Source organism: Austrofundulus limnaeus, unplaced genomic scaffold, assembly GCF_001266775.1.
Source record: "Austrofundulus limnaeus strain Quisiro unplaced genomic scaffold, Austrofundulus_limnaeus-1.0 Scaffold111, whole genome shotgun sequence".
NCBI classification, from domain to species: domain Eukaryota; kingdom Metazoa; phylum Chordata; class Actinopteri; order Cyprinodontiformes; family Rivulidae; genus Austrofundulus; species Austrofundulus limnaeus.
In genome coordinates this window covers 1,053,447-1,065,458 of record NW_013952513.1, presented here as the reverse complement: position 1 = coordinate 1,065,458, position 12,012 = coordinate 1,053,447, and the positions used below count along the sequence as shown (strand labels likewise).

The 12,012-nt window shown below is 40.2% G+C and overlaps 1 protein-coding gene across 1 annotated transcript; it reads right to left on the bottom strand.

Annotated features, from left to right (window-relative positions):
- Positions 1–2,507: 2,507 nt before the first annotated feature.
- On the bottom strand, positions 2,508–9,856 carry hsh2d (hematopoietic SH2 domain containing). Its single transcript, XM_014014166.1, has 5 exons — positions 9,729–9,856; positions 7,937–8,026; positions 7,674–7,839; positions 7,281–7,553; positions 2,508–3,252 (listed from the first exon to the last, which is right to left on the bottom strand). Exons 1-5 carry the CDS (start codon positions 9,854–9,856, stop codon positions 2,776–2,778), a joined length of 1,134 nt encoding a protein of 377 aa, XP_013869620.1. The 3' UTR covers positions 2,508–2,775.
- Between the last annotated feature and the right edge of the window lie 2,156 nt (positions 9,857–12,012).

Below are 12,012 nucleotides of genomic sequence, written 5' to 3'. Positions count from 1 at the left end.
ATCTATCTCCATTACAGAGCCCTAGTTTTATGATGGCATAGGTTTTGCTAACCTAAAAAAAATAAACCAATCTCTGTATAGCTTTATCTAGAGCACACACAGTTTGATGAAAACATTTGCTTTACTTTAAGTCTATCTCTCTTGGCTGGTTAATATTTTGTTAAGATTACATGTCTTTGCAGTTTACATTTGATACCATAGGTGTAGCTCAACTTACTCACAATCATTCAAGCATAGAATCATTAAATTCCACATTGGGAACATTTACTTCTCAGAAGCATTATTGTTTCCACAAGCTATTGTCTTATGTATTAGAAATGTTACTTATGGCACTTTTGGGCTTCTGTATTGACTGTGACAAATTGAAAATACACATATTATACAGAAAAGCTGTGAAAACACTGACAAGATCTTTAACAGAAAAAACAGGCCTATGCAATCCATAATCAATCATGTTTTTAGTTTTGGAAAAATTCAGGTTTTAATTTGCACCATCCAACTAAATCAGTTTGACTGACTGCACAATTTTATAACTATATATAGGCTGCATTTTCGTTGCATTTGGTCATACTGCAGAAAAATAATACATAACCAGCTAAGAGGTTTTTTATATATACAATGGTCATGTTTTAGATTTTTTTAAAAGATTTAGTTTGGTGAAACAAAATTATGTTGTTGTTTTTTTTCATTGTGTGTAGATTTAGTTTGTTGCACCACATTACCCCACAATATAAAAAAACACAACAAACATTCTTGAAGTGCTTTATTATATATTTCTTATGTAACATCATTATTATGGTTCATATAAGCACACACATATTGCAATAATATTTTCTGTGCATAGATATGTAACGCAAGTACACAAAATAAACATTTACTATAAACAGGCAGTATAATGTGTTGACAGGAACTGTGTCTGCTGGTTCTACCTGTGAGACAAGTTAGTCCAGTTTATACATGTCTGTATTCTTGCTTCATTCACATATGTCTGATCTAAAACATGGATTATGTCTTAATCAGAATTTTTCCAAATTGATTCACTTAATCTGCACAAACCTTTTCCTCTCTTGAATTTTACAACTTTACTGAAGTGTAAAACAATTCGTATTAACCAGCTGGTAAGGTCGGCCAGAAATGAGCTTCAGCTGCAATTTCTGCTTTAATTATTTTACAGGTAATAAAAAAAAACACTGGTCTGTTCATTAAGTTTTCAAACCTACTGTTTAAATCACTGATCGCTGTTCCTAAACAATAGTTTTTGTTTTTTAGGCTTTAAAGGATCTGGTGGATTGAATATTCTTTGCATTTTTCAGCTTCTGACACCAATCAGAATATGCAAAATAAACATTACAGCCCAAAGTTTCGACAAACCTGCTCAGAATCATGCGACAACAAAGTTGATGACACAATTTTGTCTTTGCTTGTCCACAGTTTAAACTACGAGTTGAAACAGTATGAGAAACAGAGAGCACTTTGTAAAATAAATCTTAGTATTGGAGAGGGTGTTCGATGAACAAGGAACATGTTGGGGTTTTTGCACTCATCCCATTCAGAAAAAAAAATCGAAACCATTTGGTGATGTAGTCAGAAATTCCCCACATAACTGAGACAGGCAATTGTCTCAAAATCACTGTACAATAAGAGACAAAAATGTATTTTTCAAGGAATTTCATAATATTGGAAAATTAATTATCTGCTGTATATACAAATTATAGTCTTTATGAAAGATAAGTTATGCACTGCGATGGTTGTGGTAATAAACTATACTCAACAGAAAAAAATTATTTCAGGCCTGGTGAAAATGTATAAAATAAACAACAAGCAAAATAAAATCTCAAATAAGAAAACAGAAAATATTCACAGCCAAAGATCATTTTTTATGCAATTACCTCTCCAACTTCAAAGCCTGGTTACGCTCAGAGAAACGCATGTCTCTCACCTGATCTAACAGCTGATTGAATACATGAAACTATAGGCTTGAAGGGGACACATCATGTAAAATCCTCGTTTTTAGCTGTTAAAAGCATTTTATTGTGCAATTAGAGTCTGTAATGCAGAAATTTTGAATTTTGTTTCTCCTGCTGCTGCGTAGATGCATCTTTATATTCTGTTTGGGTCACATTTTTCATCCCGTTCAGTTTTCTCTTTTTTTTCTATGATGTTTTCTGAACTATTATGGTACATCACAGTTTTTGTGACAAGACTTCTAAATAAGGCCAGGATTTACCAACTACAATTTGATCATCTTCTCTGGCTCCAACATGTAAGTCTGAATGGGCAAATCTCCCCTTGTTGACATCTTTTAAGTAGTTTGTAAATAAAAAGTTTCTGCGCTGCTATACAGTCGACTAGAACTAGAATGCACCACTCTGGTAGCTGGAAGGGGTCGGGTTTGAAGCGTCTTGTTTGGATTTAAAGTGTGAGACAGCCTAAAAATGAGTTGATCTGAGACACACCTCAAAAAAGTGGTGAAAGAGGGGCTTGTGGAGTTACAATAAGGAGGAAGTCAGACCAAAGCATTACAGTTCCACTTTATGTAGACCCCAACTGAATGATTTAAATGTGAAAAAGGAGGATTTAAACGCATGATATGACTCTTTTAATATTATGCTGCTTAAAAAAAAGACAATGCCACGTTTTAGCCGTGACTTTTCCATCCTTTACCAATATGTAGTCAAGATTCTTTGATCTGCTGGACACTGCTTATTGTTTATTGGCCATGCATTATTCGTTGCAGTCAGTAAAGGGGCAGTTGGGTCTGGACCGCTCTGTTTATCAGTAGCCTGGGGCAAAAGGTGGAGGCGGGTGATACTCTTGAGGCAACACTGGATGATTCTGTTCTATAACTGTTCTGTCACGAGGCGGGCTGCCGAGGTTTTGTAGCCCGGTGATCTCCTGGTATTCATTGTCAGCAACGTCACATCGCTCATCTGGGCCATCAGAAATCTCTGAGTACACATTTTCTGAGTTAGTCACATCCTGTGGCTGGTTTGTCTTCTTTTGGAATTTCTTCTTGAGGCTCATTAGGTTGGAGACGACTGTTGGCTTCCACTCGTGGTGCTTCCCAGGTGGGGCATTGGTGCTGATGTTTCGCTCGGGGGCCATCGGGACAAACAAACTCTTGGGTGTACAGATGGGTTTGTTGCAGGCCTGGTTTTGCTTCGGAGGAGCCCTGCTCCGAGTAGGGAGTTCAGGAGGCTGATGTGATGGAAGGTCATTGACTTCTAATCTCTTCCTGGACTTTGCAACAGGCTGCAGATCAGAATCATAAAGCATAAATCACTTTTGTAAGGAAACTATTAAATCCAAAAGCACATGAAAAGTTCTTTTTAAAATCTAAAACACAGCTCTGAAACATGAAGTGCACTAAATTCATGGTTAAAGAGTTTGTAGAGGAAGTTACTGTTCAGTAGTTCAATACCGGCTGCACAACAATGAAATCAAATATCCTCATTACAGATTTTATTGTTTTTTTTTAATTTTTACAATGAGTAAATTCTTTTAAACTTTTTAGCATGATCTTTTTACGAGCTTGCATAGACAATCGGGATAGCTCTGTGCAAACTCACACCAAATCCCCACTTTTTTATTAATAACTTTAAAAAAACCAATTTCCTGGCATTTAAATAAAAAAACTCAAGAGCAATTGGTGCATGCCTCTAGCAAAGTAGATCAAATTACTTGGATAAGTCATACAAGCAGCCTCAAATCTCAGTTCATCACTGGATTTAAGCAAAAAAAACATTTTCTATTAAATAGTACATCCTTTATCTACAAAGAGAAACAGCAACAGGGATTTATTTTGAAGAAAAAAATAAACAATGTTGGGTGAAAAACTGACTATTTTCCTTTAAACTGTCTCTTTGTGTAACATTTAGTGAGGGTTTTTTGGGAATGCCTGGCAGAAGAACCCATCAGAAAGATCTTCAACTCACACCTCTGAGAGAACTTCAACCTGTTCTCCTATGTTTGTTGTGTTCTGTCTTCTTGTGAATGGGTGTTCTGAACTGTAATTTCATTGTGCTCTGTTCAATGACAATAAAGGTCTATCTCATCTCATCTCATCTTCACTACATCCCAGCCAAGGCGGGGGACATTGTGTCCAAATGGGTCATGCTCTACACCTCAGTTGTTGAGGTGGCTGCCTTCAGCTGTGGCCTCAACATTGTCAGTGCTTCTTGCATTGGCCATCCTCGAACTCGGTGGTGGACAACCCGGGTAAAGGAGGCTGTCAAGCTGAAGAAGGAGTACTTTTGGGCCTTGTTGGCTGGTAGGACTCCTGAGGCAGCTGAGGAGTATAGGCAGGCCAAGCGGACCGCAGCCCTGGCCGTTGCTGAGGCAAAAGCTGGGATGTGGGAGGTGTTCGGTGAGGCCTTGGACAAAGACTCTCGATCGGCTCTGAGGAAATTCTGGCAAGCCATCTGACAGCTGAGAAGGGGGAAGCAGCACTTCACTAACACTGTGCTCAGTGAAGGTGGGGTGCTATTGACCTTAACCAGTGATGTCGTCAGGAGGTGGAAGGAAATACTACTCAGACCTCAATTCCACATCTTCTATGGTAGAAGCAGAGTCTGAGGACTTCGGGGTTGGTCCATCCTTAACTGGGGCTGAGGTCGCTGAGGTAGTTAAAAAGCTCCATGGAGGCAGGGCTCCAGGGGTAGATGAGATTCGCCCTGATTTCCTCAAGGCTCTGGATGTTGTGGGGCTGTCCTGACTGACATGCCTTTGCAACATTGTGTGGATATCGGTGGCAGATTGGCAGACTGGTTCTGGTTCCACTCTTCTAAAAGCGGGACTGGAGGGTGTGCTCCAATTACAGGGCCATCACTCTCCTCAGCCTCCCCAGTAAGGTCTTTTCAAGGGTACTGGAGAAGAGAGTCCGATCAATAGTCAAACCTCAGATTCTGGAGGAACAATGCGAGTTCCGTCCTGGCCGTGGAACACTGGACAAACTTGATTTTCAGCTCTCATTAGAGTGGTTCACAGCTGAGTGTGAAGCGGCTGGGATGAGGATCAGCAACATCAAATTTGAGTCCATGGTCCTCAGTCGGAAAAGGGTGGACTGCTCTTTCTGGGTTCAGGATGAAATTCTGCCTCAAGTGAAGGAGTTCAAGTATCTTGGGTTAATGTTCACGAGTGAGGGAAGAATGGAGCTTAATGGAACGGTGCAGTTCCGCAGTTTTGCAGACTCTGTACTGGTCTGTTGTGGTGAAGAGGGAGCTGAGCTGAAAGGCAAAACTCTCTGTTTACCAGTCAGTCTACGTTCCTACCCTCACCTATGGTCACAAACTTTGGGTAGTGATCAAAAGAACAAGATCGTGGATACACGCGGTCGAAATGAGTTTTCTCCGCAGGGTAGCTGGGCTCTCCCTTAGAGACAGGGTGAGAAATTCAGTCATCCGGGAGAGACTTGAAGTAGAGCCATTGCTCCTCCACATTGAGAGGAGCCAGTTGAGGTTTGGGCATCTGGTTAGGATGCCTCCTGTACGCCTCCTTGGGGAGGTGCTTCAGGCATGTCCAACTGGGAGGAGACCCTGAGGAAGACCCAGGACACCGTGGAGAGACTATGTCTCTCAGCTGGCCTGGGAACACCTTGGAGTTCTAGAAGAGTTGAAATAGGTAGCTAGAGAAAGAGAGGTCTGGGCTTCCTTACTCAAGCTGCTGTCCCCATGACCCGACTTCAGAAAAAACAGGAGACGGATGGATGGATGGATGGATGGATGGATGGATGGATGGATGGATGGATGGATGGATGGATGGATGGATGGATGGATGGATGGATGGATGGGTTAAGTGTCTTGCCCAGGGACACAATAACAGTATGTACTCAGGCAGGGATTTAAATTTTAATTTTAATAGAACAAAGGAACTAAAAGTCTAAAATGTTCTAACTTAGTTCTTAACTGAAATGAGTTCATGTTAAAATCAGGAGGACTGATCAGAATCCAAACAAAGACTTGCAATAGTGCTGAAACATGTCTCAAATACCTATACCTAGTGTACAACACTAGTAAGACTAAAAATATCATTATTTGTCTCTTTGCAATGGTTTTGGGGCGGCTGTGGGAGAGTGGTTAGGGGAGTCATCCTGGAACCGGAAGGTCGCTGGTTCTATCCCCGTCCAATCGACTCAGTCGTTGTGTCCTTGGGCAAGACACCTTACCCTCCTTGCGTACTGATGGTGGTCAGAGGGTCCGGTGGCGCCTGTGTATGGCAGCCTCACTTCTGTCAGTGTTCCCCAGGGCAGCTGTGGCTACAATTGTAGTTTATCATCATCAGTGTGTGAATGTGTGTGTGCATGGGTGAATGTCTGTAGTGTGAAGCACTTTGAGTGTCCTGGATGGATAGAAAGGCGCTATAGAAGTACAGTCCATTTACAATTTTTAAAACCGTTTATCACCACCTACCATATTGGGGTGTGGGGTGTAGTTTTACAGTCTGTTGGTGGAACAAAAAAGACACAAACTACACAAACGGCCAAAAAATGTAACTGGTAATTAAAGCCTTTATGTAGTGGAGTAAAAGTAAGAAGTAAAAAAATGCTACTCAAGTAAAGTAAAAATTTCCAAAAACTGTTTACTTAAGTACAGTACTCAAGTACTGGGGAAACAAAGCAGCCACTGTTCAAAAGAAAGTCCCAACACAGACGAGCTAMWTCTAATGGCCAGAACTCTGCAGTTTTCACTCATTTACAGGCCAGCGGTCACTCTTTCAGAGATGAGGAYGTTCTCATTCTTGATAGAGAGGAACGTTGGTTTGAGAGAGGAGTAAAAGAAGCCATTTTTGTGAAGAAAGACCGTCCATCATTAAACAGAGGTGGAGGCCTCCGTTTTCAGTTGTCCCCCGCCTACAGCGCGGCTCTTGCCAGTATCCCTCCACCCCCTGTTAACAATAAGTGTTAATTAGGTGTCAACGATAGCCATGTGATGTGAGTATCAGTCACATGGAGGCAGGGCTTAAAAGCCTGAATTTTGCCTGAAACTCTCAGACTGAAGAAGTCTCTTGGAGGAGAGACGAAACGTTTCATTAGAGAAGAACCCGTCCAGAAGACCTACACAATTTTTTTCTTTTTGATTTTTTACCTGGATTACTGAGATGCATCAGGATAGTACTCAAGTAAATTTACTTTGTTACTGCTCAACTTTTGAACATTTTGCACTTTTTGAAATTTATTTATTTATTTATTTTAGTCAGAACCATTGGGACAGTCTTTTTAAGAACTGCTTTGATCAGTATATACAGTATTCATCAGTACAGATCAGGATATGAGGTCATATTACCGAGATTGGAGGTAGAGAGGCGACGTGAGGGAATTCAAGTTCCAGCGATGGATAAAGCCTGCTGAGACGGCTGTTTGGAAGCAGGACTGTAGAGTCTCTCAGGTCATTCGGTCGAAAAGGAAGGGCCGGAGGGATCTCGTCCTCTGGTTCTGGTTCTGGTTCTGGCTGACTCAGACTGGGTTGTGGAGGCTCCTTTGTGGGTGAATCGCTGTTGGAGGCCAGATGTTTGTTGGGAAACTGTATCTGTGCATAGTCTGCATAGCTGTTTGAGGCCTTCCATAGAATAAAACAGAAACAAAAAGACAAAACATGTTTATTTATTTTATGATTAGGATTTTGTACAGTACAGGTGTGTGCATCTTTAATGAATCCACCTGTGTGTGATTTTCTCACCTGTCCACAAGGTACAGTCAGGACCTGATTGAAGGGCATGATGGGATTCCTGCGATGAAACTCCACCAGGTCCTGCAGACTGCGGTGCCGCCTGTTCTCTCCCACTATCATGTACTGACCAGCCATGAGGGGGTCAATCATGAAATGTCTGCAGCGTTTGTCTGCTCTGAGGGGGGCAACACCAGAGAGAAAGAGTGAGCTGTGCATAACTTTAACCTTTTTTAGACTGAGTGTGTGTGGGTAAATCCTGCAGAAACACTCACTGATATGAGAGCGTGTATCCAATTCTGCTCTCGCTGACTCTGATGAGGAAGTAGCCAGGAGGCTTGGACATGAGCAGTTCCTCTGCCGTCCTACACAAATCACCACAGACAAAGGCCTCTTTCAAACATGCACACTTTAATCTGCAAACTTTGCTTTCTGCAGAAAATGTAATGGAGCTGAAATGCAAAAAACTCCAGTCAATTTTACCAGTGTAAAACTTGATGACCCTCACAGTCACTTAATGTCACCTTCACACACAGATTAAACAATCCAGAACAAAAACTATCAAAGATAAAGCAGTATTATTTTAATAGTATAGCTCAGGAACCATAAAGACATCCTGTTTTGCTTCAAAGCATTTAGATGATGATGGCGGCTTATACTCTTGCACAAAACCACGTGAGGATTGTAACTTTTATTTCACTTTTTTTCCTTTACAAAACATGACCCATAGAAATGAGATGTTTTCATTTCCTTTAAAAGCGTTGTCTGAAATGTACAACAGGACACATGCTTTATTTATTTTATTTTATTGTCTTCTTTTAGCTTCTTTTAGCTACCATTTTCCACATTTTAACTTTTATCTATAGTTTTGCTCATCTTACCTTTTAGCTTTGGTTTTGCTATTTTTTACATTTAGATGAATTTTTGCTCATTTTAGCTTTTGGCTAAAGCTTTGCTAAATTCTGCTTTTAGCTACTACTGTGCTGATTTTAGCTTTTAGCTAATGTTTCACTAATTTTAACTTTTGTAATTAAATTAATAAATGCTTCATAAAATTCTAGAAGTCATTCAGCACTCAGGATTCACACTGCATTTAAAATATCTTTATTTTTTACGTTGTTCAGTACAACACTTGTGTTTCATTTGTGATTTTGACTTTTCAAAGCAGCAAAATTAAATCATTTCAGTTCTGGTTGGTTTTGCGAAACCTAATTCTGCAAAAGGAAGTTTGTTGTTCTAGTCAGGAAATCTGGCAGCAGGTAGTAAAACAAAACAAAACAACAAAAAAAAAACTTCATTAACTGTCCGTTATCCATCACTCTGTACATGAGACAGTTCTATGCTGAGTGAGTCATAAATCTGCATACAGCACTGATTAAATAATAGCTTTACAAAAAAGTTAGAAAATCCTGGTTGCAGATCTTTTTGTTTCATTTATTGAAATAACGGTACTCTCTGCTATGTTTCGAACAGCTGAAAAACATAAAAACTTGTTTGTCTTCTTGTCGTCTCTTTGAGACTTGAGTTGTGAGCCAAGCTAAATGAAAAGCACATTTTCTTCACAATAAAAGTCTATTTTTTTTGCCTGGTAACAAAACACTGTCATGGCATTCTGCAAATTAGTTTATTTGTTGCTGCTAATGCAAACCAAACATTTCTTTCAGCTGCAGCTTTGTGTTATGAGCTTTTCACTTTATTTAACCTCTGCAGGTGCAGAGTTTAACTTATTGATTTATAAGGAGCTAAAGTTTGCATTTAAATGAAAAATGCTCAAGATTAAAATGTTTATTTGAGCAATTTCTTACGTTTGTGTTATGTGATTTGTGTGATATATTTTGAAGATTTAAGACTTCCAGATTAAAATTTCTAAATGATAGCATGACATTTCTGCTAAGTGCCATAAACAGACTTAAAACTTTCTCAACTCCTGGATGACACCACTAGAGCAGTTTTGTCAGAACACACTCCATGCTGAGATGGTAACATCTTTATGCATCTATTTTTTTTAAAACATCTCTGTATTCTTCTTTAGTTGGCTGCTGTAGACACTGATAGACTCAAACTTACTTCCTGGAAATGATCCCATGAAACCAATCGGGGACTGCACCATTCCTGAACACTGACTGGAGCTGCGACTCTTTGAACCAGGTGAAAGGATCGTGTTGTTCTTGTGATGACTGACTCCACTCCATCATCCTGAGACAAGAGGAGGGGTGGTGGGGGGTTAAAAAATCATTTAACCCTGTAGGAAACGACCTCCAAATGACTTCTGAACAGCCCAGTGACTCCATACAATAGATGCTTGTACATTCTGTGCTCACAGTGAAAACCACAAGCTCAATAAATACCCCTTTTTTTGGTTGTTAGATCACACTGTTCCTCCTTCAGGTGAAGCTTTTTACCGTGATCACTGTTCCTCTTTTCTACTTTTCATAAGAGAAACAATTCCAGTTAATTATTTGCTTTAGAAGACCAAACATTAAACTGCATATTTTTACAGAAGTGAGTAAACTTTCACCCCATAAAGGCTCTACAATGTCACACTCTTCTGCATCATTTTCAGTTTTCCACTTTGTGTCATTAAAGATTTGCTTTCATCTGATTTATCTTTGCAGGTGAACATTAACAGAGTGTGGAGGTTTCTTAATAACACTTAATAAATTCTGAATCTAAACACAGCCCACAGCAGCAGTTACTCACCTGGTGTGCAGCTTGGTGGCGAAATGGCCCTGCAGAGCTCAGTCACCTGACAACACCTGAGCAGGGGCGGAGGCAAACTCCCCCTGGAGCCAGACGCAATTCAGACGTCACATTAGTTTTACATAGAATGCTGCGTAATGTAGCCGAAAATAAGCAGGTCTAATTACATCTGCTCTGTGGTCACATCATCTCTGAATATGATGTATATTTAGACTTTATGGGAACAATCATGACTGTGTATTTGAAAGTGATTTTACATTTTGGAAGAAAACAAAACGTAGATGAAGTCTATGTTTTTGGCACGAAACGCTGCAAAAATAATGCCGAAGTGTTGATGTCACGCAACATTTAAAGGTTAATCTTTACAATTACGCACTAGGTACCTTTATAAAATGTTTATTCATGTTTTATTAATATATTAGTCACACATTTTGAAAACATTTTATAAAGCATTAATACGACTGTTACCATAAAGCATTGTTTATTGGTCATTTAAACAAGCTCACTATTTGACACGATCAAGTGCTGTCAAGTAAATGTAGTTTTTATTTTTATTTTGAATCTGAAAACACTCCTTGTGCTTACATTATGTAAAATCTGAATTGTGAAGAAAACAGGTGAACAGCATCCATCCATCCATCCATCCATTTTCTGTACACGCTTCTTCCTTTTCAGGGTCGCGTGGGTCACTGGTGCCCATATCCAGCAGTCACGTTGCGAGTGGTGGGGTACACCCTGGACAGGTCGCAGGTCCATCACAGGAACACACCGAGACAAAAAGCCTTCACTCTCTCTGTCACACCTAGGGACAATACAGAATTACCTAAGAGTCATGTTTTTGGTTTGTGGGAGGAAACTGGAGTAACCAGAGAAAACCCACACATGTATGGAGAGAACATGCAAACTCTACCCAGAAAGGTCTCCAGCCTGGATTTGATCCAGCGACCTTCTTGCTGAGAGGCATCAGCTCTACCAACTGAGCCACCGTGCCACCATAACAGCTAATTAGTGATTTAATAATTGCTTACAGCCTAATAATACCTGTGTTATCAAGTATCCATTGTCCTCTTCTTCTTTGCAGGGTCACGGGGGTCACTGGTGCCCATGTCGAGCAGTCACTATGCGAGGCGTGAGGTAAGACACGTTGAAAGTTCACTATGGGTTTATTAATCATTTAAAAGGGAACCCTGACTGCAGAGTGATTGTAATTTAATGATAGGTTTAGTGATAGGTATAATATCGATCTGGAAAATGACTAAACTGTGCCACAGAGTTGTTGGCTCTCAGCAAGAATGGGATTGAATCTCAGCCGGGGACTTTAATGGGTAGAGTGTACATGTTCTCTCCGTGCATGTGGGTTTTCTTCAGGTACTCTCCTTCCACAGACCAAAAACATGAACTTTAGGCTAATTGGCTAAATTATCCCTAGGTGTGAATGATTGCTTATCTCTATATGACCCTGTGATGGATGAGCGTCCTGTCCAGGCTGTACCCCGCTCCTCACAGAGTGACTGCAAGATATGGGCACCAGTGACCCCCGCAACCCAGAAAGGAAGAATTGGGTAAAGATAATGTATGGACGCGAAAAGAAACTAAAGTGTCCTATAAAGCAAAGGTTGTCAAACTGGGGTCCGTCAGCTGTAGCTTGGAG